Here is a 27,116-nt window from a genome sequence, read left to right as displayed (position 1 = left end):
TCAAGTGTTTAGTTTTTGTCTTTTTTTTTAATTTGGCATTTGTTATTTGCATTTATATTAAGCAAAGTGCATCTTTTTTAATTTTTCTCGTTTATACACATTGCACAATACATAAATAATGATGCTTATAAAACGTCTTTTATATTTACAAGTAATAATATATTTATATATAACATAAAATACATTTTTTTTCTTTAATAAATCTCAGTTTTAGGAGTCCATTTTTTTTTTTAAATTTCTTTTCCAAAAGCACTACATTGCTTTACGTTCCAAAGAGTGAGTGCTTACTTTTGTTCTAGACTTCGTTATTTAGAAAAATAGCTTATGTTAAACAGGCTCATTGAGCTATAACAAATGATAATGTATCATACTCCACGTATGATATATACAAGAAATGAAGGTTCTCTGTGCAAAACTTGTACCTTATAAAAGGAGGAAAATGTAAGCAAATACTGTACGTTCCAGATATATAATCTTATCAAACAGGTGAACGAGCTTTAAAGTGCTTCAGTCTCTCGCACAGAGTGTTGGCAGCCATCTTGTGGGCGGAGCCAACAGCCCAGGTGAACAGATGGGCGGCTTTCTCGAGGCCTGCAGCATGGCCACCATCCCATTGCGCTAGAGACATGGGCACTTTAAGTGGGAGGCGTGTCAAACCTTCTAAAAACACCGGTGAAGGTGTTGCCCAAACTAACCAACCAAATTCTGGGTATCATTTATCTAGTACGTTCTACCAAAAGATAGCTGGAGTTTGGTTGGTTGTCCTTTTTGGAAGGTTCGATAAATCCTTGTGTCCATACACTGTGCAAGACAATCCATTTAATTAATACACCACACCTTGGATAGCCTGCGTCTGAAATCAGCGGCCAATCAGAGAAATGGAATGCTGTGATGTTACAAATAATATTCCATTTTCTCCCGCAGAATTGGGGAATTCATTTAGATCTATAAGCTACAGTGCAAAACATATATATTTTTAATACCGCTACCAATTAAGGATTTTTTTACTCCTAGAAATAAAAAAATAGAAGGTTGATTTCGCAATACTGTCTTGCACAGTGTATACACACTTATTAATTACTAAAATATAAATGAAACCATTGACCACTGAGACCCGTTCGGTTGACACAGAGGAGCAGGAGGGGTCTTCTATATATATGTATATAATCACTTTATACATATATCACCCAAAAAAATGTGAAGTTGACGTATATGAAAACAAGGTCTTTAAAAAAAAGGCAGCTATAAACTTGCACTGGTTTATTTAAAACAACAAACCATACGTACTCCTCTCGGGAAAATAAATAATAAAAAAAAAAAAAAAAAAGAACTTGCATTTGTTGACTGGCTTGATGGGGGTAGGAGAGGGGCAGGGAGGGTGTAGTCGGCAGTTTTTAGTTTGGTCTTTAGAAAAAAATTAAGCATAATCACTGCACCCAGACTTATAGCACATATAGTTGCACACGTCAAACTTAACATCGGCGATCGGCGAGGTTGCACCAACTGAGCCTCGTCAAGGCGGCGTTACCGGAGAGACATTTGTCTGTGATCATGCAAGCCTGTAAACTCCGCATCACATCATACCGCGGCCTTGCACAAGATGTTCTCAGCGCCAGCCCTCGGTAGCTGCTGGCAGATATTTCCGAACAGCGCACTAGCTTGGACTTAGCGCCTCCGCAAAACCGAGTTAGATTTAGCAAATCTGCAACCGGGTGCCATCGAGAACTTGAGTTGAGAACGTCATACGTGCAAGGTCATACAGCTAGCGGGGGGAGTCCAGTATGTTGGTGTAGGAACACACTGGTGGATCCCCATCCGCTGCAGAACTACTACTCCCAGCATGTTCACACAGCTTGTTTTTTTGCATATTATGGCTATTTTCATCTCTCCATCCAGACATCGGGGAGAAGGTCCATCAAGGGTCCCCTCTACGGAAAAAATAAATACTGATTCTACCCCCTTGCATTAATAATTACTGTGCAAATGAGGGAGGGCTGAGAAGTGGAGACCCGTCCTTGACTTTCCCCCCTTTGCCAGCTTCCTGGTGAGACATCATTCACACTTTAAATTAAAAAATATTTGAAGGAAACCCCCCCAATGGAAAAAAAATAATAATAAAAAAAAATCTTGACATAAGCTATTTCTCAAAAAAAAAAAACAGAAAAAGTGGAAAAAAAACAAAAACATTTTGCACAAAGAAGCAAGCACTCAGGAGGAAATATTAGCAGCATGTAGTCGAACAAGTCCAAAACGTCCACTCGTTTCCGAGTCACCGGTTATTAAATATCACCTCCAGCCAGCAGGGGCAGCTACTGATAAACTGTCTTGTGTAGCACTGTCCCCAGCCTTTTACGAAGCTTATCTGTACAGTAAATCCAGTCCAAGGCTGTTGCATGAACTCGTGGTCATTAGGCCTCTGCAAACTGTAAGCTTTCTCATAGTCAAAAGCTTTGATGGAGAATCCTGGAAACACTTTATGGACCAGTAACGTCCTAGAGTCAGGGTTGTCCAGTGTGGCCGACTTAATGAAGATGGGATAACTACTGCGGTTATAGACCCAGACGCCATCCACCTCCTTTGTAAGCTGGATCCCATATCCGATTTTGCTCCGTACTTTTTGCACTAGCTGGCTTTTGTTGTCCGAATTTAGCTGTCCGATGCAGAAACCATTCCCCTGAGGTAGATCATAGAAGATATCCAAGGAGTTTTCTTGGACAGAGTATAATCGACCCACCCGTGTTTTTTCTTCCCAGTATGCGACCACGCACCAATGGGACGAGTCCCCAGACTCCTGGAGAAGTTGGGAATCTGTTAAGAGAAGACAAGAGGACGTCAGAAGTGCTAAAAATTACCATTTAAATAACAATGATATAAATAACAATGATATACAAAACAGGAACATATTTATAGAGAATGTACACTGAAATGCCCACAATTCATTAGGTTTACTGTTCGGGGTTGTAACTGCCTGCATCAACACTGCCACTTAGAGGTGATGGGAGGTAATGCAGTCAGCAAACAAAACATGCTTAGAGTTTTAGTTATAATATTTAGACAATGCAAATTTCCCATATTTCCCATTACAGAAACGGCATTAAAGTACGGAAAGTAATTAACACTGAGTCGGACGCAGTGATTTTTAACGGATGCAGTGGAGCGATGTTTGCATCATGATTTTCTTTAAAACCGCAGCAGGCGGTAATGCGGCACTGCTAGTGGGGGTTGTAACCCCTGCACATTTAGACATACAGATGCATGCAGCGGAATTTGCTCAGATCTGTAGACGCAACTGAGACTTAAGACCCAAAGGAAGGGCGTGACCGCATCCCACTAAGAATAAGGACCTTACGACAATGAGTATCACGGTCAACTGTGGTTTTTGCTACTCTCTGGACTTTTGCACGGATCGAAACCTCTAGTCAACGTGGCCCCGTGGCATCAAATGCCCCGAGACAGAATAAAAGAGTGCATGAGTGCACTATATGCATAACAGAAATTTCAGATGTAGATCCGGCCATGCTCATTAGACTGTGGTTTGTGTAGTTGCAGGGTGGAGACCGGTAGGCTAAGGCCTTAATTGTACATTCCTATTAACAAATGCAGCTACCAGCCACCACTAGCTCCAAAAAAAAAAAACCCCAAAAAAAACCTTATCTACCTTCATACAACATCGAACAGGCACATCCACTATAAGCAACCAAAAAAATAAAAACTCCCCACAAGAAAAAAAAAAAAAAGGTTGGCACAAAAGCAGTCACCAAAACCCTTTCCCCACACACGCGGCGGTGACGGCAAACAGCGGGGTTTGTGTGGGGTTTTTTTTCAGGGAGTTTGAAAAGCCAGGAAAAACACTAAAAATATTCATCGACTTGTAAGGTAATCTGGCAGATAATTATTCTATATTTTTTTTTCAAGGCTGTGGGACAATGATGCTTTCAGGGGGAGGGAGGGAGAATTGTGTGTGGGGAGGCCAGGACGCACTAAGGGGAGGGGGGGAAATGACAAAATTCCATATCAAGTAAGCAGGAGGAATTCGGACAAGTTTAGGTGCGTTCTCTGGCTCGCCGCGGTCCCCCCTTTCGTGGTGCCTCACAATACTTTGCTCAGATATCTCTATCCGACTGAAACCTGGCACCAAAATAAGGCAGCCAGCAGAGGAAAAATGAAAGAAAAAAAAAATCATCAGGAGGGAGGGAGGGTTAGAGAGAAGAAGAAAAAAAAAAAAGGGAGGAGGGGGGAGGGTGACGAGGAAAAAACTATCAAATTACCTTTCACCTAACCTTTGGAAACTTCAGCGCTTTCATGCAGAAACTCAGGGAAGCATTATAAGTATAAAGCAACAGAAAAGGTTTGGAAGGCAAAACACCCATAACACACGCACACAAAAAGTTGCAAAACACTTAAAAACTAAGCGTATAGTAAAAAAAAAAAGTTTAACCAAATTGTTTTATTCTTGGGGGTATAAGGGGGAAGGGGCATAGATGGCCCATTTAGAGATTGTATTTCAGAGAGGGGAGAGAAGGGAGCTTTAGAATGCGTCGATTCCACGCACAAACCCCCTTCTTTTTTTTTTTTTTTATAGAAAAGTAATAAAAAAAAAAAAAAAAGCCAAAAATCTTCAGGAAACGTCTGTAAGTTGAAGCCACCCTGTTGCGTGAAAGAAAATCCTTAAGCCTGCATTTTTCTCTTTCATCTCAAGGGCCCGCCAGTACACCCAACAATTTTCAGACAGACGTCAGTAAGTAGAAGTTTTCAGATTATGGTAATTGCCTAGCCCAAATAAATTGCAGGCTTGGTGACTGTAGCTACTCTGCTGGTTAACCTCTTATTGCCCGGTGCCGGGAAGCATTTCCCAACTCCCTCCCAAAAAGGTAAGAAAAGGGGGATAATTGTGTGTGATTGACCCATATATCCTGAATGCCTCAGCTGCCGCAGAACTTCTTGCAAGAAGTTTACGCCCCAAGGCCGCTCTCACACAAATCTTAAGCCACATCCTGTAATCCTTCAAAAAGTACTTCAAGTTTTTTTGCTGACCAACAGGACGGTAGGGGTACAGACAGCCCCTCTGCAAAAATTCCAGAGGCCAAATGACCTCTCTAAGGTAAAGAGGGGGGGGTTAATTGATTTTAATTATAATCTAGGGAAGAGCTTCCACAAACCGAGCACCCTGCAAAAAATAATCATCTTCGGTTCGATTTTTTGGGGAAAATACAGGGGGTTAAGATGTAACTTGCAGACTTGGTATTTGCCTTAATGGGGTTAAAAAGGAAAGTCTGCAGTTCGCAGAATAAAAATTAAATTCTTCAGAACCACCAGAAAGAAAAAAAAAATCCTTTAAAAAGTTATTTTTTTTTCTCTCTCTCTTTTCGTTCCACTTTTTGTTTATTTTCATTTCCTTCTTCTACACCCCAACATGAAAAAGAACCTTCCAGTGGAGGGCGGCCGGGGGGAGCTAGACGAGTCTGTGTGTGTTTATGTATGCATTAGTGAATACCACATAACAGGCCGCTCAGCGCCACATACAAAGGCTTATTTAATTGACAGAGCGTATAAAATGATCCATCCAGGCCTGCAATGAGCAGGACAGTTATGCACAGCAGGAGGGGGGGGGGGGGTGTCTGCCATTCATGAATTAAATTTTACCAGCTTCTTCAATGACACTGAGGTCAATATTTTTTTCTTTTTTTAAAGATAATTGGCAAACTTTTTAATGGTTCATAGCCGAGGTACACCATAAATATACCAGCTAAGATCTGTTTAAGATGACAGCAGTGTTGACTTGATGTCTGGTCATTAGATCGGTAACAATGCCTTAACTGTGATTTGTTTCCCTCCCTTATACACTGGCATATGGATATCATTTAGGTCTTGGGTAGGAACTGATATAATGCTGGTAAAATAAATCACAGAAGCAGGAAGCATCCTCTTTAGCGCCACCTCCAGGCAGGGCGGAGGAGAGCAGTCTATCATTTTGAAAACTGAATAGCGAAGTCTAAAATGCATGCGACACAAATGAGCTAACTGCCTTTTAAACGTGTCCTGAAGAGCTGACAATCTGAGTGACCATGGAGCCAGGTACCAGGTAAACTGTGCACTGTATGTTATGACTTATTATTATGCTTCCGCTCTGCATCGCTACACCGGGGGGGAAAAATACAGTCACACTGGCCTAGTCGTGTGAGGTTAGATGGATTATACACTCATAAAAGCAGCCGACACACTGCCGGCATAATTAGGAGAGATGACGGCTGAGGGAACGAACCTATTCACCTTGTTACTACAAGGCCCCATTCTCTTTGTGACGGTCTCAGACAGCGAGAGAGACAGAGCGAGCGAGAAAAATGCAGAGTAGCAAAACAAAGGTCCTGTCTGCCTGACTCCAGTGGTTAGAAGCGAGACAGCCGATTCCTGGCTTCCTACGTCCCAGGATTCAGAGCCTCATCAGCCATGCAAATTATAGAGTGCTTTTTTGTAGGCTGAAGTTAAACTAGGCTTAATAGCAAAATGCCTTAGAGGAAGGGTGGGATAAAGAAGGAAGCCAAGACCAATTCACATTGTATTTACAGTATGCGTGATGCTGAGTGTTTGTTTAACCCTTGCACGTTAGGAATGGCCTCCGGTGAGCACTGCGTTTACCTACAGAAACATCTCTCAAAAATATGACACCCAATTTTATTTTCCTGGGTTTTTTTTTTTGTGTGCCCGCAAGTCACGGAACTGTGCAACGTTTGCCCGATGCTTCAAGCCGGCTGGTACTTTGCATTGTAGATTTGGAAAGGCCTTAAGAGCAACCAAAATTTACCTCAGACTGAAACTACCCGGCACGGGCATGTTCATCCAGGTCCAAAACATTTGCGAAAGCCTTAACATCACCCAAGGAGGCAGCCATTTTGTAAGCCAGTGCCGCCTGTCGCATTGCCATAAACTCTTGGCTACTGATGCAATCTTTCTAGTTCGTTCGGCTCATCCCATTGGATGCACCGGGGAGCATTTAAAAAAAGTTAGATTATATAGAAGATTTCTTTAAACATCATTCTTACACAGCAGCGAAACAAAAGCAGAGAGATGAGAGAGACGGGAAAGAATGTAAAACAGCCTCCAGGGTTTCAGAGCATTGTAACAAAAACAAGCGCGCACACACACACACACACACACACGAGAACCCTTATAAATAAGTGCTAGGCCTGGGGGAACCTGAGGCATCAAAGTGTTTTGCATTAACCTAAGTCAATTAAACCAACCGGGTGCATTCTACAGTATCCAAGCTCCAAGTAACACAGATTGTCTCCTGTTTCTATAGCACAAGTCCAGAAAGGTGGTGAAATTGTAAAAACAAGTAATTTGCCATGCATATGAATAGACCTCAGGTGCGGACAATAGGTGACTACAACACAACAACAGGTCTGAAAATAGCAGCAGCCAAAAAAAGCAACCTGGTGTCAAATGGCCTTGAAAGGCCAAACAACAAAAACATTCGGGAGTAAAAAGCAAAACATTAAAACTGTCTGTGACTGCATCTGCAGGCCGCAATTGGTGGACATAAATATCAAGTATCCATGAGCAAAAAAAAAAAAAAACACAAGATGGCTGCAGGATTTGGCCACTGAGGGCAAAATGGCCTATTCCGGCCACATGGAAGCCAAAAAAGTAGAATCCATGAGGGAAAAAGTAAAGTCCTGTCCTTTCTGACGTCAAAACCATGTGCCTTTTATATGGTAACTTCTCAGCCTGTGGTTAAGATGTATAATACGGAAGGGAGACACCGCTCTACCTCAAATTTAAATAGGCAGTATGTATATTATTGTCCGAGTGCGGTTACTTGTTAGGAGACAATTTCAGCACATAAAATAAAAGCCCTCAAAGTACAAATTTGTCTGCGCAAAAAAACCCCAAAAATGTATAACCACCTCAATGTCCACAAAAGAAGGAAATCGGAAAATCTTAAATGTGGGCAATTCTGATTTCTATTAACGTCAATGTCTTTGAATGGAGTACATCAGAAAATGAAAATAAAAATTTGACTAAACTTTTATAAAAATGAAAAAATGTGAGGTAACCCATAGCAACCAGATTATGTCCATCATTTATACCATCCTAGAAAATGATAAACAGAATCTGGTTGGTTGCTATAGGCGACATCACCTCGCATGGCGGTGAATGTGAACGGTGGACAAGATGTCCAACAGGATCAGCGATCCCTATCCCAAATACATCCACCGATACGGCTAGGACAGTACGGACCACGGAGGCGCAAAAATTAAGTGCTGCTTAGACGCCACTCGGGTGAATGTTAGAAAGCGCCGAACGAAACGATATCACCATAAATACATTAATGCAACTTGTCTCTGTGCATTCATATTCTTTGAAACAACCCACCCCCCTTTCCCTATTCTTTGAACGATTATAAAAATCCATTTGCATGAGATGCCCTATCTTAGCATTTACTGCATTCCACTCAATAAATTCCAGTGCTGGATCTGATGGGGGGGGGGGGGGGGAAGATAAATCCTTTGCTCTCCCCTTTCCGCCCTCCCCCCTATAACTCCTTTGTACTCCTCCCAACCTCTTTTCATTCTTTGCAGAGCGACAGTACTTAGCAGGGGAAACACACCAGCAGCAGCAGCCAGGTTGGAGACAGTATGCAGACTGAAAAAGTTAATCATTACTTCTGTCTGCCTTCATAATCTAATCAAGTCTCCTCAGCACATGCTAAACTCACATCAACACGCACATTTATGGCAGCAGGAATAGAGACTCGCTGGAAAAATACAGCAGAGCGTCAGCATCCATGTGCAAAAGAAGGTTCTTGTATTCATTGGTATTCTATCTTGTGTCCCTGGCCTTCAATTCATGTATTAAATGTCAGTCAAAGAAAAATTAGAAAGATAGCCATTTAAAACTCATTGCTGGTGCTCCAAACAACCAATCAGTTCCTAGTTGCCGTGTACTGCATGTGAAAAACGACAGGAGCTAATTGGCCGGTGCACCAATTATCACACGCAATGAGTTATAAATAGCCAAATGGGCCCCTTAGCCAGTTACGCATCGGAAAACATGCAGATATCTGAATTACGAACAGTTTTTGTGCGGATAAGGTGTCTATTGAGATTGATGATTTATATACTTTTAATACTTCAACTTTATATGCAAATGTGCATTATTGGGGTGCACCGTTGCCCAGTCCCTAACATTTGGTAGATCAAAATAATCACAGCTGGTCTACTGCCTCAAATATTGGCAATTGGCGTTTCAGTGTATTCCATATACTACCGGCAGAGTTCCCCAAACTCCGCCATTACACTTCAGGTTTTAAGGATATCCATGCATGAGTACATGTGACTTAAATTGGTACCTCAGTCAGTCAATTTAAACAATCTGGACTCAAGCCTAGATATCTGTATCTGTACAACCTGGACTGCAATGCTGGAGTTTGGAAAACTATGTATTAATATCTTGAAGACACGACAGCTAGGTCAGAAACAGACGTCTGATCCAGCTCTAAAAGCCACAGTGATCAGTGCAAGGTTAAAGTCCAGTTATTGCACTCATCCGCCTGCTATATTTATATAAAACACAGACAAGTTTTATAAATGGTGTCTGCAGGCTGTAAGTGAGGACTGTCTGTTATATCATGGCAATAAATCATATACTGTATCCTACAAGATAGCTGAACTTTACCTCAGCAACGTCACTAGTTAATATAAGGCAGGCATGTCCAAACTATGGCCCTCCAGCTGTTGTAAAACTACAAGTCCCATCATGCCTTGCCACAGTTTTAGCATTCACTTATAGCAAAATTGTGGCAAGGCATGATGGGACTTGTAGTTTCACAACAGCTGGAGGGCCATAGTTTGGACATGACTGATATAAGGGAAAGAATTGGCAAACAAAATGGCCGCCTTCGGTTCAGTCCATGATCCAAAATACAGATAGAACGTCTGTTGGGCTGACTGAAACCCATCAGATATTGCGGCCATACACGAGGGCAGATGAATCAACGCTTGGAGAGAAATACAGTGGCGAGAGATAAAAGTACCAGCCAATTGGTTTTTATCTGCCATTTTGCAGGACATCTTTAAAAAAAATTGGATCTAGGAGTTGACTGGTTGGTACTTTCTATCTTCAAGGATTAATACATCTCTTCCACTTAAAGGAGATGTAGTTTCCCGCTCCCTTGCAAAGGAACATGGGAAATGTTGGGTGGTTGCATACACGGTCACATGCAGCCTACCGATGACTGGATCAGATGGGCCCGTCAGGAGACTTTCCAGTCCTGACCGTCCAATCATCACTGATCGGTTGCAACCATACACTATGCATTTATCGGCCCGATTCGCCGAAAATCTGCAGATATATCACATGCCCATCTTTAGTCTACAAAGGGAACCACAATTAACTATTTTCATTTAGAACTATAAAGTGGGAAATATCAAACAGCAAGCTTTGTATCACAATGGAATACAGACTTGTGATAACATATATTGTATTGCCAATTTGCTACATGGTGTAAGCATCCAACATAACAACTGTAAAAGGTTACACATTTCAGTCCAGCGTGTGGTAAAGTAACCACAAAGGGAAACACCTGTCACATGCAGTTGGTGAGAGCAGACTCAGTTGGTGAGAGCAGACTGTTTGTGGCCTGACAAAATGTATACATCAATGTATTCAAAGTACCCCAAAAAAAAGGTATTTCTCAACATTGTCCCTTATTTCCCGCCACTTAATAAAGTTGCATTCTCCTGAAGATTCGTCCAGCCCACAAAATGGTGGCACACCTCAATATGTCAGGAAATCGGGCAAGCTGGGTTCCAACCTTTTAACTACAACATTAAAACCACTTGCAATATCATAATTGCATAATTTTACTTCAGTACTTCTTTCAATAATGACGCTTCTGAGGAGAGACAAAACAAAGGCAGCGCAAACTTTAAGGAACATTTTCCCATTTCCTACAAGTTAAAACACAAAGATAATGACACTGGGTCAACAAAAAATTGGCGGCCTGCTGCCATAAAACTCAACCTTCTTGGCGGCAGAGGGGGAGAAAGTTGAAAATTGATGGATTTTTGTAAATTCAGTAAATTTAAACAAATAAAAAAGCCTCTATAAAAATTCAGATGCAAGTAGCTAAGCAAAAGAAAAAAAGAAAAGAAAAAACACAAAACTTCTTTTTACATGTGTTACATTCTGGGCAAAACGGTGTCCTGTTGCCGGATCATGGGGCGGGGGAGGCAGAACAGCAAACGTAATGCAATTTGCGGTTGCTGGGCTGCTGTGGTACTACGAGTTGCAGCATATCTCTCGTGAGGTCCTCAGCACCCAGACAGCCGCCGGCAGGGGTCCTGCAAACTGGGGACCCCCTCTTGATGCTAAACAGCCGCAGTTCCAAATTGCTCACTTTGCTTTTATTTGTGTGTCACAACCAAATTGAGGCTGTGGATCAGTAGCCCGAATCTTTGCAGCTGAAAATAAACTGCGAGGAAGCTTCCTCGGTGACAGTAGGCAGTCAGCCAGACGGCTGCGTGGGTTATTTAATCCTGCTTAAGAAAGATGGTTGTGTTGGCAGTGACCTCCGCATGGCCTGTTACAGTATTCTCCTAGACGGCTCATTCTCGGGTCATCAGAAGCCGGCACCAGTAGGAATTCAATGTTCATCGTGCAGTCACGTAGCTGATAATGTTGTCCCAGCCCATGCCGCCTGCACTAACTACAGCCCCCCTCCTCCTTCCGAGTGGCACCGTACATTCCTGCGATACTTGGAATGACAACATGGCAGGGGCCGCCGTCATTTAAACCAAGGGTGAAACTAGCAGGCACCCGAGATATAAAACAAGCCCCCCCCCCAAAAAAAGACAACACTGAATTAGCGTACGAGAGATTCAAATATGGCGCTGTTGTTTGGGATCTGTGTAACACCCCGTCAGCCTTGTGAAGCCCACCCTAGCTGCTTGGACAAGTTTCTTCCAGGAAAGAGACCGACACAAGAAAAGGCATCACAGGCCAAAAATGACACCAGGCCTTGCCAATTGCCCCCCCCCCCCCCCCCCCCTCCCCTCCACCGGCCTGGCCTCTTACAGGCACGGTCAGATGATGTGTACTTTACAGCTGTACACCCAGTCTGGCAGGCGGCCTGGTCTCATCCAAGGCCTTAACTCTGTTGTCTTGCTATTAACCCCTGACGCTAACCTCACTTTGCACAGGCCCCGAGCGGCCTTTAACTGCAGTTTACCTGATCCCTTTACGCGTGTGTTTCTCAATTGTGTGTGTGTGGGAAATCAATCGCAATCTTTAGGAAAATGGAGCACTCTGCGGAGACCGCTAGTTCCGGGGAATTAGCAGGATGCGCGCGTAAGAGAATATAGGTTAAGGACGGGCCGCAGTATGGCTGGGGCCTCCTGTATGAGGAACAGGCCTGATAAATCGGGAGTTCAGAAGGGAAACTGAACGTACACAAGATACATATCTCCTGTTGTGTCACATTCTGGGAAGTGTGGGAGGCGTCTATTGAAAAATCTGTGTCTCCGTGTCTCAGGGAGATAGCAGCGGGATCAAAGGCACACGGAAGCATTCCTGGCCTGCTCGCCATGTCATAATGAGACTCAAGGCGGATAGACATGAGAGGCTTTGCGTAATGATGAACTATCAGTGACTCACACCGGCAGCACTTGATTGCCACTTGCGCAAAGCAAAATGAAATTTAAAAAAAAAAAAAATTATATACATACACACACACATACACACAGCATATTTCTTTCAGTGACTGCAGAATTGGCAGAACTTCTATATAACAGTTTCTGGACGTCTCAAAAGAAGAAGAAAAAAGGCAAGTATGCGTTAGCTGAATATAACAGCGTTCTTGTGTGTATTTAAAGGGAGGGGGCAACTTTGAAGGACTGTGCGGCAGTCGCCTTCCCTGATCTCAGGAAGTGTAGGAAGAGGGTTCTCTGCAGACTTATCGGACACTACAGAATCCTCAACTCCCTCATTGTATTCTCTACGCACTAGAAGAATCCAAAGGACCTGCCAGCAACGTCACCTGACCTTAATTTGAGACGGTCACTGACGGAACGCTTAGTAACCCAAGCTTAAAAAAAATAAATAACAAACTTTTTAATAAAAGCAGAAAACCAGGCTACCATGTAACTAGGGTTTCTATACCATATCCAACCAGCATGTCGACCTATTTCAGGTGTCGACGTAAGCCGTGTCGCCCTTCACGGTAGGGTTGATAAAACATGGTTTGGCAACTGTATCCATGGGGAACACTGCGCAGTGTCTGATAAGAGAGAGGGGATCATTAAGCAAAATTGCCCACAAAAGTCATTTCTGTGCCAAGATCAGATTCTTTAAAGAATAGAAGGGGGGGCGAGTTCCATATACAACATGAAAGGGCAGCCCAAGTGAATTAAAGGTCAGCTCTGTGCTTTGCAGGAGGAACCAGCCCTTTTGTGAGGGGCCCTCCAGGGATTCGTTTTTTTTTTTTTTTTCCTGCATTTACATTTTTTCTTCGTTTGCCAAAGGAATCAAGTATCTGGCTCCAGCCTCTCAAGTCCCGACCTCCATCCCACCCCCCTGAACTGTGCCCCATTCATTAAGCCAGCTCACTGCAGCGAGGCCCAGCCAGGAGCAGGGGAAACGTAAAATCTCTGCATGCAAAGAGAGCAGCTCTGATAGGCCAGATCCCCTACTGTACGACGGAGGAGGGGGGCATTTACTGTATCCGGACGGTTTTGCCGCCATCCCTGACTTAGCCTGAAGCAGAGGTACCTTGAGGTATCCCAGGCAATCTGTATGCAACTACAACTCCCAGCGAGATTCCAAAACTTAACGCAAAGTTCAGCAACGTAGTGGGCAAAGACAATAACGGAGGGCGCGACGCCCCTCTCCCCGCAGATTCGGATGTCCCCCCCCTCTTAGGGTTGAACATTAAAGCTACACGCAGGCACGCAGAATGGAGCTGCTACTAATTCAGAGTTAATGTAAAACAAATGTTGTTTCTTTTTTTTTTATGTGGAGCCATTTGGCTGCGCTTCATTTTCTGCGCAGTTCTGCTTCCTCCGCCATGAATCAACACTTATCAGAGCCTCATTAGAAGTCCAGGCTGAAGTTACACAAACTTTTTTTTTTTTTTTTTTTTAGGAGGGGAGGGGGGCGGCTGTTAAACAAAAAAATCCATCCGTATAGATGAACAGAAACATCCATTATCTCCACCCTTGATATGTGCAGAAAAAAAACTTGAAGACATCTGACGCCAAGCTTGAGAGTATATTCCAAAATATCCCCAAGGCAGGGTTGTGACTTTTTTGGCAGCAAAAAATAAAATAAAAAAATAAAAATAGGAAATAATCCCCATTTCTTAGTTGCTCAATCAATAAGACTTAATAGCGGCTGTTTTGTTTATATTTGGGGGGTGATTAAGACCATCAATGAGTTTGGTGGTCCATTATTACAAATGTGTTTTTACCTTTATCTTACGATTTGGGGTCATTAAAGTCATACGTTAATTGATGGTGCACAATAGACTGGTTATTGGCGACTTAAGTTTTGCGTACCCAGGATATTTTTTTCTGTCGCTTCAGCCGCGTCGGTATTCGGAATACTGGCATTAATAGACAAGATGTGAGGGCTACAATACTTTGTTTGGCAACAGTAAATATCCCAAAAGAAACTTCAATGGAAGCAAGCAATGACGTTCCCATAAAAAGTTATGACAGGCAACAATCATCTCTATCCAGGACTCTGTTACGGCTCTGAACTTAACTGACCACCTCTAGGAGTTATACAACAGCTCCGAGTTAGTCACCGATTCAACAGATTTACAACTGTTTCTCAAGCTACACCCATAAAAACCATCCATGACTTTAAATTCCTCCTTAAACCCTTTGTTGGCTTCGGAGGCTCCCCACACACACCAACCGCAAAAAAACACAACGAGGAAAAGAGGGGGGGGAATAAGAAACCTCAACTCCACCAGCTCAACTCCTCTGCTTATACTGCACAGAAGATCTCACAGAGGGCTTCTGCGATATCACCAGGGGCTCTGGGCCCATCCTCCAATCGCCATCACTGGGTGATAAGACTAGAGAGGTTCTTACTGGTCCTTAACTTTAAAAGCTCATTGCTCTGGCTGACCTGTGGTGCTGACTTGGACAAATCTGATATATACAATAACTTTTTGCCTCTCCACGCTGTGTGAACTACAAGCCCCAGCAGGCATCCAGCGTCTGGAGAGCCAATATGTCTCAGAATGCAATGCCAATGATCGCACGCACATGCATAACACACACATAACGGAAAGCCAAGGTACACAAGAACACAAGGGAAAAAGACAAAATAGCTGAACAGCCAATGCAGTATAAAGCTACACCACACAGGGCAACAAATATGGAGGCGGTAACGTTACACATACCCACAATGCAATGCAGATGCTTGATTATTCCCATATAAAAATTCCCTTCAACTATGTTTTTCCTTTAGAGAACTAACAAGAGCTTTTAGTGATATGACATCTGGAACAGAATATATAGACTGTTGGGCCTCTCGGCAAAATTCTTAATGAAGACTTGAGAAGAATTTACTGGTGAATTCTGTTTTTGATCCCCCCCTGCTCATTTTAGATGAGGGTCTGTGCACATATAACAGCCCAATTAAGAACAGCTCCGTTCAGCTTTAATGACCCGAGTTCCTGCAGCAAAATGGTTTCTGTTTGCCTTGTAAACGTCCAAGTCTGTCATTGCTGTACCCACAAAATCACATTTAGAGGGAGGGGGGGTCAAACTTCCACCCATAGACCAGTGCTTGACATGGGAAATTTACCATCTATATCACAAATACATTCAGTTTGGAAAACTATATTTCCACTTATAATGCAAGCTCATAACTTTCTGCAAATGTTCATTTAGACGGAGGATAGAGGTATCTCACCTGAAAGCCCCTCAGGGGCCAGGTAATTAGTTCCCCCTGTCTCGGTGGAGGAAGGCACACAGTCTGAAGGATCTGCTGAAAGAGAGAAAAAGACTATGGTTAGTTCTATGCTACATTTTGAAATGCATCAGCATCAATGACACTATACACAACGCGTTTTCCCATCACCTACAACTCAAATCACAGCACAGACCAGACGTAGCCCAATAACAGGCACTGAGCTACCTCTTCACCTATCAGTCACTCATTTCAAGCTGAATATTTTATAACCCGGCCATCACCTAACCAGCTCCTAAGCAGACTACTGGTGACTTGTGGGTCTGCATTGGCAAAACGCGTTGATGGCAAACGGAGTTGATGTCTGAATTTTGGGTCAGTTTCAAATAAGACTAAAGAAACTTGTGCAATAAGACTGAAGGAACTCATGGGGGGAAAAAAAACAACACAAAAACGACTGAATATTGGGGACGCATTTAACCTAGAAATTCAGGGTATAGGCCATTGATGTGGATCTCGGGGGAATTGCCAAGTCTTTCAAAAAAGATCTACTTAAATGTTAAAAAAAGAAACCATTGTATAAAATGATTAAACATTAAAATTATAAGAATTTCTGTTCTCTGGAAAACATGAAACAGAACTCATTTAATGAATCCTAGCGGAGAGGCAATATAAACCAGATGTGGATCTCCCCAGCAATGTCCCTCTGTACATTAATAAGCTTCTGATCCTGCGCTCAGAGAACAGCAGCCCTGGGGGTAGGAGGCGAGCTACAGTTGCAGGCAGCAGACCTTTTCGGGGGTCTTGACTTGGGGATAAAAACATTGGAGCGCTGAGGGTGGGTGGAAAACATCTAAATAAGGGACAACTAGGTTAAAACGACACTAACAAAAAAAAACTAAAAAAACTATTTTTAAGCTCTTACTTTGAAAAAGCAGCTTTGGAGATCTCATGCTAAATGAAAAGATGCTCTGGCTACAGTAGGTCTGTCTTAAGGTTCAGGAAAAGCTGGGACTTATAGTTCCACAGCAGTTGCCGAGCTACAAGGCTGCTTAGATTTGATGTAGCGACTGGTCTTTTTGCGCCCTGTAATATTACACCCGGCTCAAGATGCGAAGTAACCAATAAGGTGGGTGGGCGTGGGCCTGGTCAGACAGGGAATGTCCAGTCAGATCCGCTGAAAGTTTACCTGGGGAGTATTTAGTGTGCACCACACAGGAACAGACAGGGCAGGAGACACTTCAGACTACACACAATGGCAGAGACAGGAAGTAGCGCTACTTGTGAATAGTACACCGCTTTATACATGTCTTCAAGAAAACTTTTTTTTTATCTTAATGTCCTAAGGAAATCTATTTATTTATTTTCCTGCTCCTTTGTTCCAAGTTATGTAAACTGTGTAAGTGGGCCGGAATCCCACAGGCGGATTGCTAAAAGGCGCGCCTGTCTGCACAACCAACCTGCACTAGGGCCCTGCGGCACAACCTACCCCTAGGCTCCCGCGTGAAACACCCCGGGTTGTGCGATCACAGGAACTTAGCCGAGTAACAGCAATACGGAATAAAATAGGGACATTTTCCTTTGTCATCCCAGGAAGCAACTGGGGTTCCGAGCTCTCGCTGCTCTGCCAAAGGGTTTACTTTAGGACACAAGGGTGCGTCCTGTGCCAACGTCTCCTCCTCTGCTGCTACGCTGCAGTCAGCCATCTTTAATAACCTCAAACTAAGGGCAGCAAGTGGCATAATTTTTTTATGGAAACTGCTGCCTGTTGCTCATAGCAACCAATAAAGTGAATAGCAATCACTTCTCTACTGCATCCAGGAAAACAATAGATACAATCTGACTGGTTTCTATGGGCAACCTTTAACAAACGTGTCTGTTTTATTAAAATTAGTCCCATAGGCTCACATACATCAGAGGAACCGGGTAGCATCAAATACCCAGAAGCCTCTGACTTCCTGCTGAACGGGATCACACATCTTGCTGGTAGCTCTGGGTTACAATACATTATTCCTCCGCACCAGGTTTTAGAAATGCACCACCTCACAAAGCCTCATTCCCAATTCACACAAGATGCTACCTCTGTGCATGCCTATTCTACTGCTGGGTCAGGCTACTGTAGAACTACACATCCCAGCATGCGCTAACATCAAAAGCTTGGCAGAGCATGCTGGGAAGTGTAGTTCCACAGTGCCTATAGGAATATCATTTGTACTGTTTAATACAGCAAACACAGAATATACGTTTTGCATGAACAACAATTCCCTGTGTTTTGATGTATCGGAACAGTCCGCGTAAAGACGGGCAAGTATCGCAGCACCGTGTATGTTAGACTGGAGAGCTTGTACAAAACCGGTGCACACCATAACCAATAGCAACATTGTTTAATGCTTTAAAAAAAGGTTTCTGAGGGAAATTGCGGGACTAAGATGCATCAAGTCCACGCTTCCTGGGACTAAGATGCATCAAGTCCACGCTTCCTGGGGCTAAGATGCATCAAGTCCACACTTCCTGGGGCTAAGATGCATCAAGTCCACACTTCCTGGGGCTAAGATGCATCAAGTCCACACTTCCTGGGACTAAGATGCATCAAGTCCACACTTCCTGGGACTAAGATGCATCAAATCCACGCTTCATGGGAGTAAGATGCATCAAATCCACGCTTCATGGGAGTAAGATGCATCAAGTCCACGCTTCCTGGGACTAAGATGCATCAAGTCCACGCTTCCTGGGACTAAGATGCATCAAGTCCACACTTCCTGGGGCTAAGATGCATCAAGTCCACACTTCCTGGGACTAAGATGCATCAAATCCACACTTCCTGGGACTAAGATGCATCAAATCCACACTTCCTGGGACTAAGATGCATCAAGTCCACACTTCCTGGGACTAAGATGCATCAAGTCCACACTTCCTGGGACTAAGATGCATCAAGTCCACACATTTCGCTTTCATGTCAAACCAATAACCTCGTACACAAAACAAGCACCTTTTACATACTGTATGACAAGGCCCTGTGACCACTCCGAGACCCCCCAACACAGCCTTGTCTCCACATTGTGATCCCACCCTGCCCCGACTCGCATTTACGCCTTTCTATCATTACTGGAAGAATGGGCTCTGATCTGTTTCATCTACGCAGTCTGGCGATGACTTCAGTGTTCCATTACAGAAGCCTCTTCCTGGGTCTCACCTAGTAACTCGAGATAAACATAAGGAACACAATCCTCTGCTTCCCCAAATATTGTCGCTGCAATAGCAACAATAGCCCAAGGGCCAGATGCACTAAGCTTCAAAAGTGAGAAAATGGAGAGTGATAAGCAAACCAACCAATCAGCTCCTGTCTGACATTTTTCAAACACAGTCTGTGACATGGCAGGTAGGAGCCGATTGGTTGGTTGCTTATCACTCTCCATTTTATCACTTTTGAAGCTTAGTGCATCCATGTCCAAAGCTCTTCTCTGCAGCACAGAGGAACTCTGCAATCCCTGTGCGCAGAAGGGGATGGGAGATTCTGCAGGCCCTCAGCCCAGAGACACAGCTAGGACTTCCTAAGGCAGGCATTGCCAAACTGTGGTGCTCCAGCATCCCAGCATGCCTTGCCATAGTTTTAGCATTCCCTAATAGCAAAACTGTGGCAAGGCATGATGGTACTTGTAGTTTCACAACAGCTGGAGGGGCATAGTCTGGACATGCATGTCCTAAGGCCTATCATGCACCCTGAAATAGATTACATGCGGAGTAGCCAGCCCCATTACAGTGAGGTGTACCCTGTGTCCTGGTTGCTATCACAGTCCATGCAGAACAGCCAGCACACATTACAGTGAGGTGTACCCTGTGTCCTGGTTGCTATCACAGTCCATTCAGAGTAGCCAGCACACATTACAGTGAGGTGTACCCTGTGTCCTGGTTGCTATCACAGTCCATGCAGAGTAGCCAGCACACATTACAGTGAGGTGTACCCTGTGTCCTGGTTGCTATCACAGTCCATGCAGAGTAGCCAGCACACATTACAGTGAGCTGTACCCAGTGTCCTGGTTGCTATCACAGTCCATGCAGAGCAGCCAGCACACATTACAATGAGGTATACCCTGTGTCCTGGTTGCTATCACAGTCCATGCAGAGCAGCCAGCACACATTACAGTGAGGTATACCCTGTGTCCTGGTTGCTATCACAGTCCATGCATAGTAGCCAGCACACATTACAGTGAGGTATACCCTGTGTCCTGGTTGCTATCACAGTCCATGCAGAGCAGCCAGCACACATTACAGCTGTACCCTGTGTCCTGGTTGCTATCACAGTCCATGCAGAACAGCCAGCACACATTACAGTGAGGTGTACCCTGTGTCCTGGTTGCTATCACAGTCCATGCAGAGTAGCTAGCACACATTACAGTGAGGTGTACCCTGTGTCCTGGTTGCTATCACAGTCCATGCAGAGTAGCTAGCACACATTACAGTGAGGTATACCCTGTGTCCTGGTTGCTATCACAGTCCATGCAGAACAGCCAGCACACATTACAGTGAGGTGTACCCTGTGTCCTGGTTGCTATCACAGTCCATGCAGAGCAGCTAGCACACATTACAGTGAGGTGTACCCTGTGTCCTGGTTGCTATCACAGTCCATGCAGAGCAGCCAGCACACATTACAGCTGTACCCTGTGTCCTGGTTGCTATCACAGTCCATGCAGAACAGCCAGCACACATTACAGTGAGGTGTACCCTGTGTCCTGGTTGCTATCACAGTCCATGCAGAGTAGCCAGCACACATTACAGTGAGGTGTACCCTGTGTCCTGGTTGCTATCACAGTCCATGCAGAGTAGCCAGCACACATTACAGTGAGGTGTACCCTGTGTCCTGGTTGCTATCACAGTCCATGCAGAGTAGCCAGCACACATTACAGTGAGGTGTACCCTGTGTCCTGGTTGCTATCACAGTCCATGCAGAGCAGCCAGCACACATTACAGCTGTACCCTGTGTCCTGGTTGCTATCACAGTCCACACTGGAACCTGCTGTCCACCAGTGGCGGCAACACTCATTACAGCCCATTCATCACTTGGACATTTAATTTTTTTCCCTTCCGACTGACACCTTTAATTACTTCCTCTCCACTGATCTGAGCTACTTTTCCTTTCAGATCTGCACATTGATGCTTTGTAGACTCAGCAGCTCACACATATATCCATATGTCAATGCCAACGCTCTGCTAACCACTGTGGAGAGTGTGAGGGGATCCAACCAAGGCCCCACCCAGCTCCCCAACAACAAGAGTCGACATAAGCTCTACAGCCCTCTGCCTACCACAGGTTAACCCACAATGCATTGCAATGGTCACAGAGACAACTTAAAAAAAAAAAAAAAATTGTAAAAAAATTGTGGGTTGATCACATTACATCTGCCATCACTCAAATACACTAGAAACCTGTATGTATGGGTTATTTATGTAAGATCAGCAAGCTATTGGGAGATTGGGCACAAGACTGGCTTACAAATTCCATGACATTAAAACACTGATTAAAATTTTTTTTACAAAAAAAATTAAAAACACAAAAAAAAAAGAAAAAAAAAAAAAAAAAAAGGATCAGTCTGGAATCTATACTGGGGGCAATCCACCTATCAGAGTCTGGGAAGTGCCTGCAGACTGACACTGGCCATCCATCTGCTGACTCCCTGTCCACACAGTCAGTCTTATTTATCCAGCACAAGGTGAGCAAAGCCGCCCTCCAGCTTTTACTCTGGCGACTCATTGCTGGTGCCAGCTGAAAATGGGCTTTTGCCCTGGCAGGCGGCCCATTCATTACAAGCAACAGGCTTTGCCAATGACTGATTTATCAGGTTCAGTACCAACAAGATGCCATCTTCATGCCAGCAGGCAAAATTGCGGATTTTTTTTTATTTTTCAGCAAACTGAGCTAGCAGAACAGAAATAATAATAATAATAATAATAATAATAATATATACTTAGAAACAATAACAAGTTCTACCAAGGCAGAAAAAGTTTTATAGAATATATATATATAAAAAAAAAAAAAAAAAAAAATTTAAAAAACAAATTTAAAAAAGGAAAAAATTTTCAGCCCAAAAAAATAAAAATAAAAAAACACAAAACAATAAATCTTTCAGTAAAAAAATAAAATAAAAAATTAAATAACAAATTCAGCACAAATAAAAACACAAAAAACACAACAGAACTATTTCAGTAAAAAATAATAAGTAAAAAAAATAATAAATCACCAAAAAGGCAAAAAAGATGTGTCTAATAACCCAAGCCATCTCAACACTGACCACCACAGCACCTAAAAATGTATTCAAATATTCATCTTGAACTGCATAAAATCCTGCACTCAAAACCATAAAAAAAAAGTTATAATTATACTACATTATAAAAAAATAATTAAAATAAAACTTAAAAAAACAGCAGCTGAGCATAAATAAGTGACCCAGCAGAACACAGGTTTGAGCAGCTTACTCCAAAAGTGCATCCTAAGCAGCCCACTGGCCATGGCATGGTGAGACCAGGAGCCCAGCAGCTACCTTCCTATATCCCACTAAGCAGGAAAAGTTTAGGAATCAACAACAAAAGACCCAAAAAAAAAAAAAAAAAAAGTACTCACCAGAAGGTTTGAGAATATCCATTGGGTATCTGGAGTAGGGAGGTGGGGGGGACTCTGAAATGAAAAAAAGTAAAGAAAAAATAAAGAGTGAGCCATGAGAAAAAAAAAAGAAGAGGAAAGAAAAAAAAAAAAAGAAAAAAGTCTCCAGCAGAAGAGATAGAAAGTTATGATAAGCGCAGCATTCTTCTGGCAGGGCTGTTTGTGTAAGCTCTGGGGGCTGGAGGCAGGGGGCAGCAGGCGGTGGTTGCCTTGATATTTAGCAGCCTGATAAACAAAAGCGTCCGCCTGGCGCCAGCCTCCCCTGCTATCTACTCCTCTGGCTGTCTGATCAGGGATCTCTAGTGCAACTCAGCACAGACTGCTAATCCCCAAGCCAGTGGCCCCCCAAGCCGCCCTCCTCTCCCCCAGACCCCAGCAAAAGTGCACTTTATTATTATTGGACTTTTAAACTTTTCTTTTGCATCTTGTCAGATTCTGGGGCTACGTTTATATTCTATGCTGCAGTTACAGTGACACATCCCCATTAGGAACCTCTGCAGCTACCTTCTTCCCATGCACTTTCCCATCCTTGCAGTGCACCAGGCTGCAAATGTATTATTATTAAAGACTATTAATTGCTAATTATTAATAATAATAATAATAATAATTGCTGTTCTGTACACCAATAACAGCCTGCATTGGGACCCAGGCGCAGCAGTGATACACCAATGAGGATGAAGTAGAATTGCAACAAAGTATCAAACAAATAAACAAACAAAGTAACAGTCCAAAGAGTTCTGTGCGCAATCCTGATTAACCCCCTCGGTGCCTGCCTGACAATAGGGGGGGACTCATTAGTTCCCTTTCATCTACAGGACTGTAAGTGGCAGGGGGAGAGGCTGATCAGTTCATTGATTAGCAGGGTCAAGATAATAATGGTGTCCCCCAGCAGCATGGCTCATTGGGGCTATCAGATGTCAGGGTGCCCTGGGAGTTTAGAACAAAGTACCTCCACATTCCTGTGTGACTACAAGGGCTTAACACACTGCTCTGGCAATAAATACCACAGGCTCATAAATGTGGGAAGTCAGCTAATGGGAGCTGCAGCGTTAACACATGTCTGTAAATCAGCATTTAGTGTATTGTACTGAGGATCCTCAGACAGGGAGACAAGAGAGCGAGACTGGGTGACTCCACACTGGCTGAGCCCCCCTCTTCCACATCTGGGGAAGTGCTCTCACTGACATGTCCCCCCCCCCGACCTCCTACTGCCCCTGCCAGGGTCAGACAGCCCGCAACACTTTAGGGGCTGTCGGCCATGCAAGTGGGTGTTATGCGGGGATTACAGGTGTCATGTGCGGGGATACTGGTGAGAACGGGCTGGGGGGCACAGAGTGACAGGTGAGAAGAGAGGTGACAGGATGACTAGTACAATGAGAGAATGACACCCCATATATACATGGACACTGCATATGGGAGGGTGGGTGATTAGGAGATAGGGGGGCATCGTACAATATTGGGGTACAGAGAACACATCACACCAAGGAGGGCATATACACATATAAAGGGGCTTTAATATAGATATAGGGGTCACAACACTATGGGGACATATAGTATAATAAGGGGGTCTTATTTCACACCACATAAGGGGTGACATATAGTGCAATTATAAGAGGCACATCACACCATGGGGCAAAGAATTTGGCTTACAGGGCATACAGTTGGTTCTGCTGGGCACACATACCATGGGGGTTATAAGGTTGTTACCACACACACATTGGGGGTTATACACACCATATGGGGGGGGGGGGGGGGCATAAGGTTAGTGGGCGCACACCATGGGGGTTACACAGTTGGGGGCACAGGACACACACACCAGGGGGTCACACACACACCAGGGGGTTACACAGTTGGGGGCACAGGACACACACACCAGGGGGTTACACAGTTGGGGGCACAGGACACACCATAGGCTGGCACACAGGCTGGCACGTACCTAGCTCGCAGAGCCGGCTGAGATGATGCGGGTTGCAGCACAGCAGCTCCGGGTTCCCCTTCCCGTACGACTCGCAACAGCTGAGCCTCTTGACCTCGGCCGAATGCCGGAGCTCCGGCCACCTGAAGAGCCGGCAGAGCAGCAGGGGCAGGGCGAGGGGTTGCTGCTGCTGTCCGGGCCGTGGCTCCAGCTTGGCGGCCGGCAGCAGCAGGCAGGGGCTGCGGGCTCCCCCCCGGCTCTCCACCGCCTGCAGCAAGCCCTCCAGCTGCCTCTCCTTCAGCCTCCGGAGCACAGAGTGGGCCAGCGCCTTCAGCTCCGCCTCCGAGCCCGGCTGTGCCCGGGGCAGCTTGGCCGTCCTGCCGGCGCAGCAGCCCCCATGCGGCCGGCCCTCGGCGTCCCCTTCCCCCGTCTCCCCCTGGGCTCGGCTCCTCCACAGTCGCCGGACGAGCACCGAGCGTTTGGTCCTGAACATGCGGGGCGAGAGCAGCGCTTCCCGGCTAAGGAACGTGCATGCCGCCCGCAAGTCATGAAGGATCCGGGACCCGAGGCCGGGCAGGGACCAGCCGCAGCAGCGCTCCCCCACATGCGCCAGTCTCCTGCTGCGGGAGGGGGGTCACAGGCTAGGGGGCATGCCGGGCTCCGGCGGGCACCGGGGAGTCATGGGCTGGGGTGGGGGTAATCCAAGGGGTGGGGGGGTGTCTGGCAGTGACAGCAGGGACACGATGTATCGGGCTCCCCCAGTGACACCAGGTAATAACGATGGGTCTTCCACAGTGACACGATATATCCAGGTGCGGGTGAGACGATGTATCGGAGTGAGACGATGTATCGGAGCAGCACAAGGTATCAGGGTCTCCCAGTGGCTGCAGCGGTGATCAGCGCATAGACCGTCCTCTGTGTAATCCGCAGGAATCCCCGATCCGGCTGCTGCCCGGGAGAAGACAGGCAACAAAATAAAGTGTCTCTGGTGTCTGCTGCTCTCCTCCTCCTGCTCAGGGCGCTGCTGGGCTGGGTATGGAGATAGGGGGAGGGAGGGAGGGACACGGGGGGGAGGGACTCAGCCTGTGCTCAGCTACACTCAGAGACCCCTGCGTCTCCCCCTCACCTGACCGGCAGTCTCTGCTGTCACTGCCTGGGCCATCCTCTGTGCCAGGCTGCCCGGGGCTGGCACTCTGTGCGAATACTGCCAGTCTCTGTGCCAGGCTGCCCGGGACTGGCACTCTGAGCGATTACTGCCAGTCTCTGTGCCAGGCTGCCCGGGACTGGCACTCTATGCGATTACTGACAGTCTCTGTGCCAGGCTGCCCGGGACTGGCACTCTGTGCGATTACTGCCAGTCTCTGTGCCATCCTCTGTGCCAGGCTGCCCAGGACTGGCACTCTATGCGATCATTGCCAGTCTCTGTGTCAGGCTACCCGGGACTGGCACTCTGTGCGATCACTGCCAGTCTCTGTGCCAGGCTGCCCGGGACTGGCACTCTATGCGATTACTGACAGTCTCTGTGCCAGGCTGCCCGGGACTGGCACTCTATGCGATTACTGCCATCCTCTGTGCCAGGCTGCCCGGGGCTGGCACTCTGTGCGATTACTGACAGTCTCTGTGCCATCCTCTGTGCCAGGCTGCCTGGGACTGGCACTCTATGCGATTACTGACAGTCTCTGTGCCAGGCTGCCCGGGACTGGCACTCTATGCGATTACTGCCATCCTCTGTGCCAGGCTGCCCGGGGCTGGCACTCTGTGCGATTACTGACAGTCTCTGTGCCATCCTCTGTGCCAGGCTGCCTGGGACTGGCACTCTATGCGATTACTGCCAGTCTCTGTGCCAGGCTGCCCGTGACTGTCACTCTATGCTCTTACTACCAGTCTCTGTGCCATCCTCTGTGCTAGGATCATCCTGCCCGCTCTGTGCTAGGTTCACTTTTCTCCTGCCTGTGACTGTCACTCTCTATTCATTCTGCCAGTTTCTGTGCCATCTTCTTTGCCAGACACAACCTTTCCTTTCTATGACAGTCACTTTCTGCTCACCCTGCCAACCTCTGTGCCAGGCTTATCCTTCCCCTGCCTATGACAGTCACTATCTTCTTCTGCTTGTGTGTGCCAGGACAGTGCCAGTCTCTCCCCTTCCCCTGTCTGTCTCAGGCTCTCTCCCCTTACCCTGCCTATGCCAGCCCCTGTGACCTAGTTGTCTGACTGTGCCAGGCTGCCTGCACTGCTCTGTGTGTGCTAAGTATTTGTATGACCCCTATGACCAAGAGCTACTTTACTGTTGGGGCTATCAGTGCCCCCAATGCTACCCTCTCTCTCTGACCCCCACCCCACAACCACCTTCCCTGGCTGTCTCTTTGCCCCTTTCCCTGGAGTCTCTCAATCCACTGGCTGTCTCTTGCCCTCTACCCTGGTGTCTCTCTCCCTCCCTTGACCCCCCCCCGGCTGTCTCTTGCCCTCTCCCCTCTGTCTCCCCTCCCCCTGGCTGTCTCTTGCCCTCTCCCCTGGTCCTCCCCCTCCCTGGCTGTCTCCCCGTCACGTGTAGTCTAGACACCCTGCCGCTTTAAAAAAAAAAAAAAAAAAGGAGGCGGGGTTGGGGGAGGGGATGTGCTGCGG

General features: G+C 45.6%; 1 protein-coding gene across 2 annotated transcripts; it reads right to left on the bottom strand.

Annotated features, from left to right (window-relative positions):
- Window positions 1-240: 240 nt before the first annotated feature.
- On the bottom strand, window positions 241-25,603 carry SMAD7 (SMAD family member 7). 2 transcript variants are annotated; one of them, XM_083155296.1, is made up of 4 exons: window positions 24,516-25,603; window positions 22,541-22,594; window positions 15,928-16,002; window positions 241-2,808 (listed from the first exon to the last, which is right to left on the bottom strand). In XM_083155296.1, exons 1-4 carry the CDS (start codon window positions 24,985-24,987, stop codon window positions 2,270-2,272), a joined length of 1,140 nt encoding a protein of 379 aa, XP_083011422.1. In that variant the 5' UTR covers window positions 24,988-25,603; the 3' UTR covers window positions 241-2,269. The 2 variants fall into 2 exon arrangements, with proteins under 2 accessions (XP_083011422.1, XP_083011423.1); XM_083155297.1 differs by having other exon boundaries at window positions 15,928-15,999.
- Between the last annotated feature and the right edge of the window lie 1,513 nt (window positions 25,604-27,116).

Source organism: Crinia signifera, chromosome 1 (assembly GCF_055691185.1).
Source record: "Crinia signifera chromosome 1, ASM5569118v1, whole genome shotgun sequence".
Classification (NCBI taxonomy): Eukaryota; Metazoa; Chordata; class Amphibia; order Anura; family Myobatrachidae; genus Crinia; species Crinia signifera.
This window is presented reverse-complemented; position numbering and strand designations above follow the sequence as displayed.

What these genes read in the sequence shown, in the direction of transcription:
- SMAD7 (XM_083155296.1), bottom strand. Translation starts at nt 24,987, where the DNA reads ATGTTCAGGACCAAACGCTCGGTGCTCGTCCGGCGACTGTGGAGGAGC. An exon ending in GGATATTCTCAAACCTTCTG is followed by an intron (nt 16,003 to 22,540) that starts GTGAGTACTTTT and finishes TCTCTCTTTCAG; the next exon opens with CAGATCCTTCAGACTGTGTG. An exon ending in GGCCCCTGAGGGGCTTTCAG is followed by an intron (nt 2,809 to 15,927) that starts GTGAGATACCTC and finishes TTCTCTTAACAG; the next exon opens with ATTCCCAACTTCTCCAGGAG.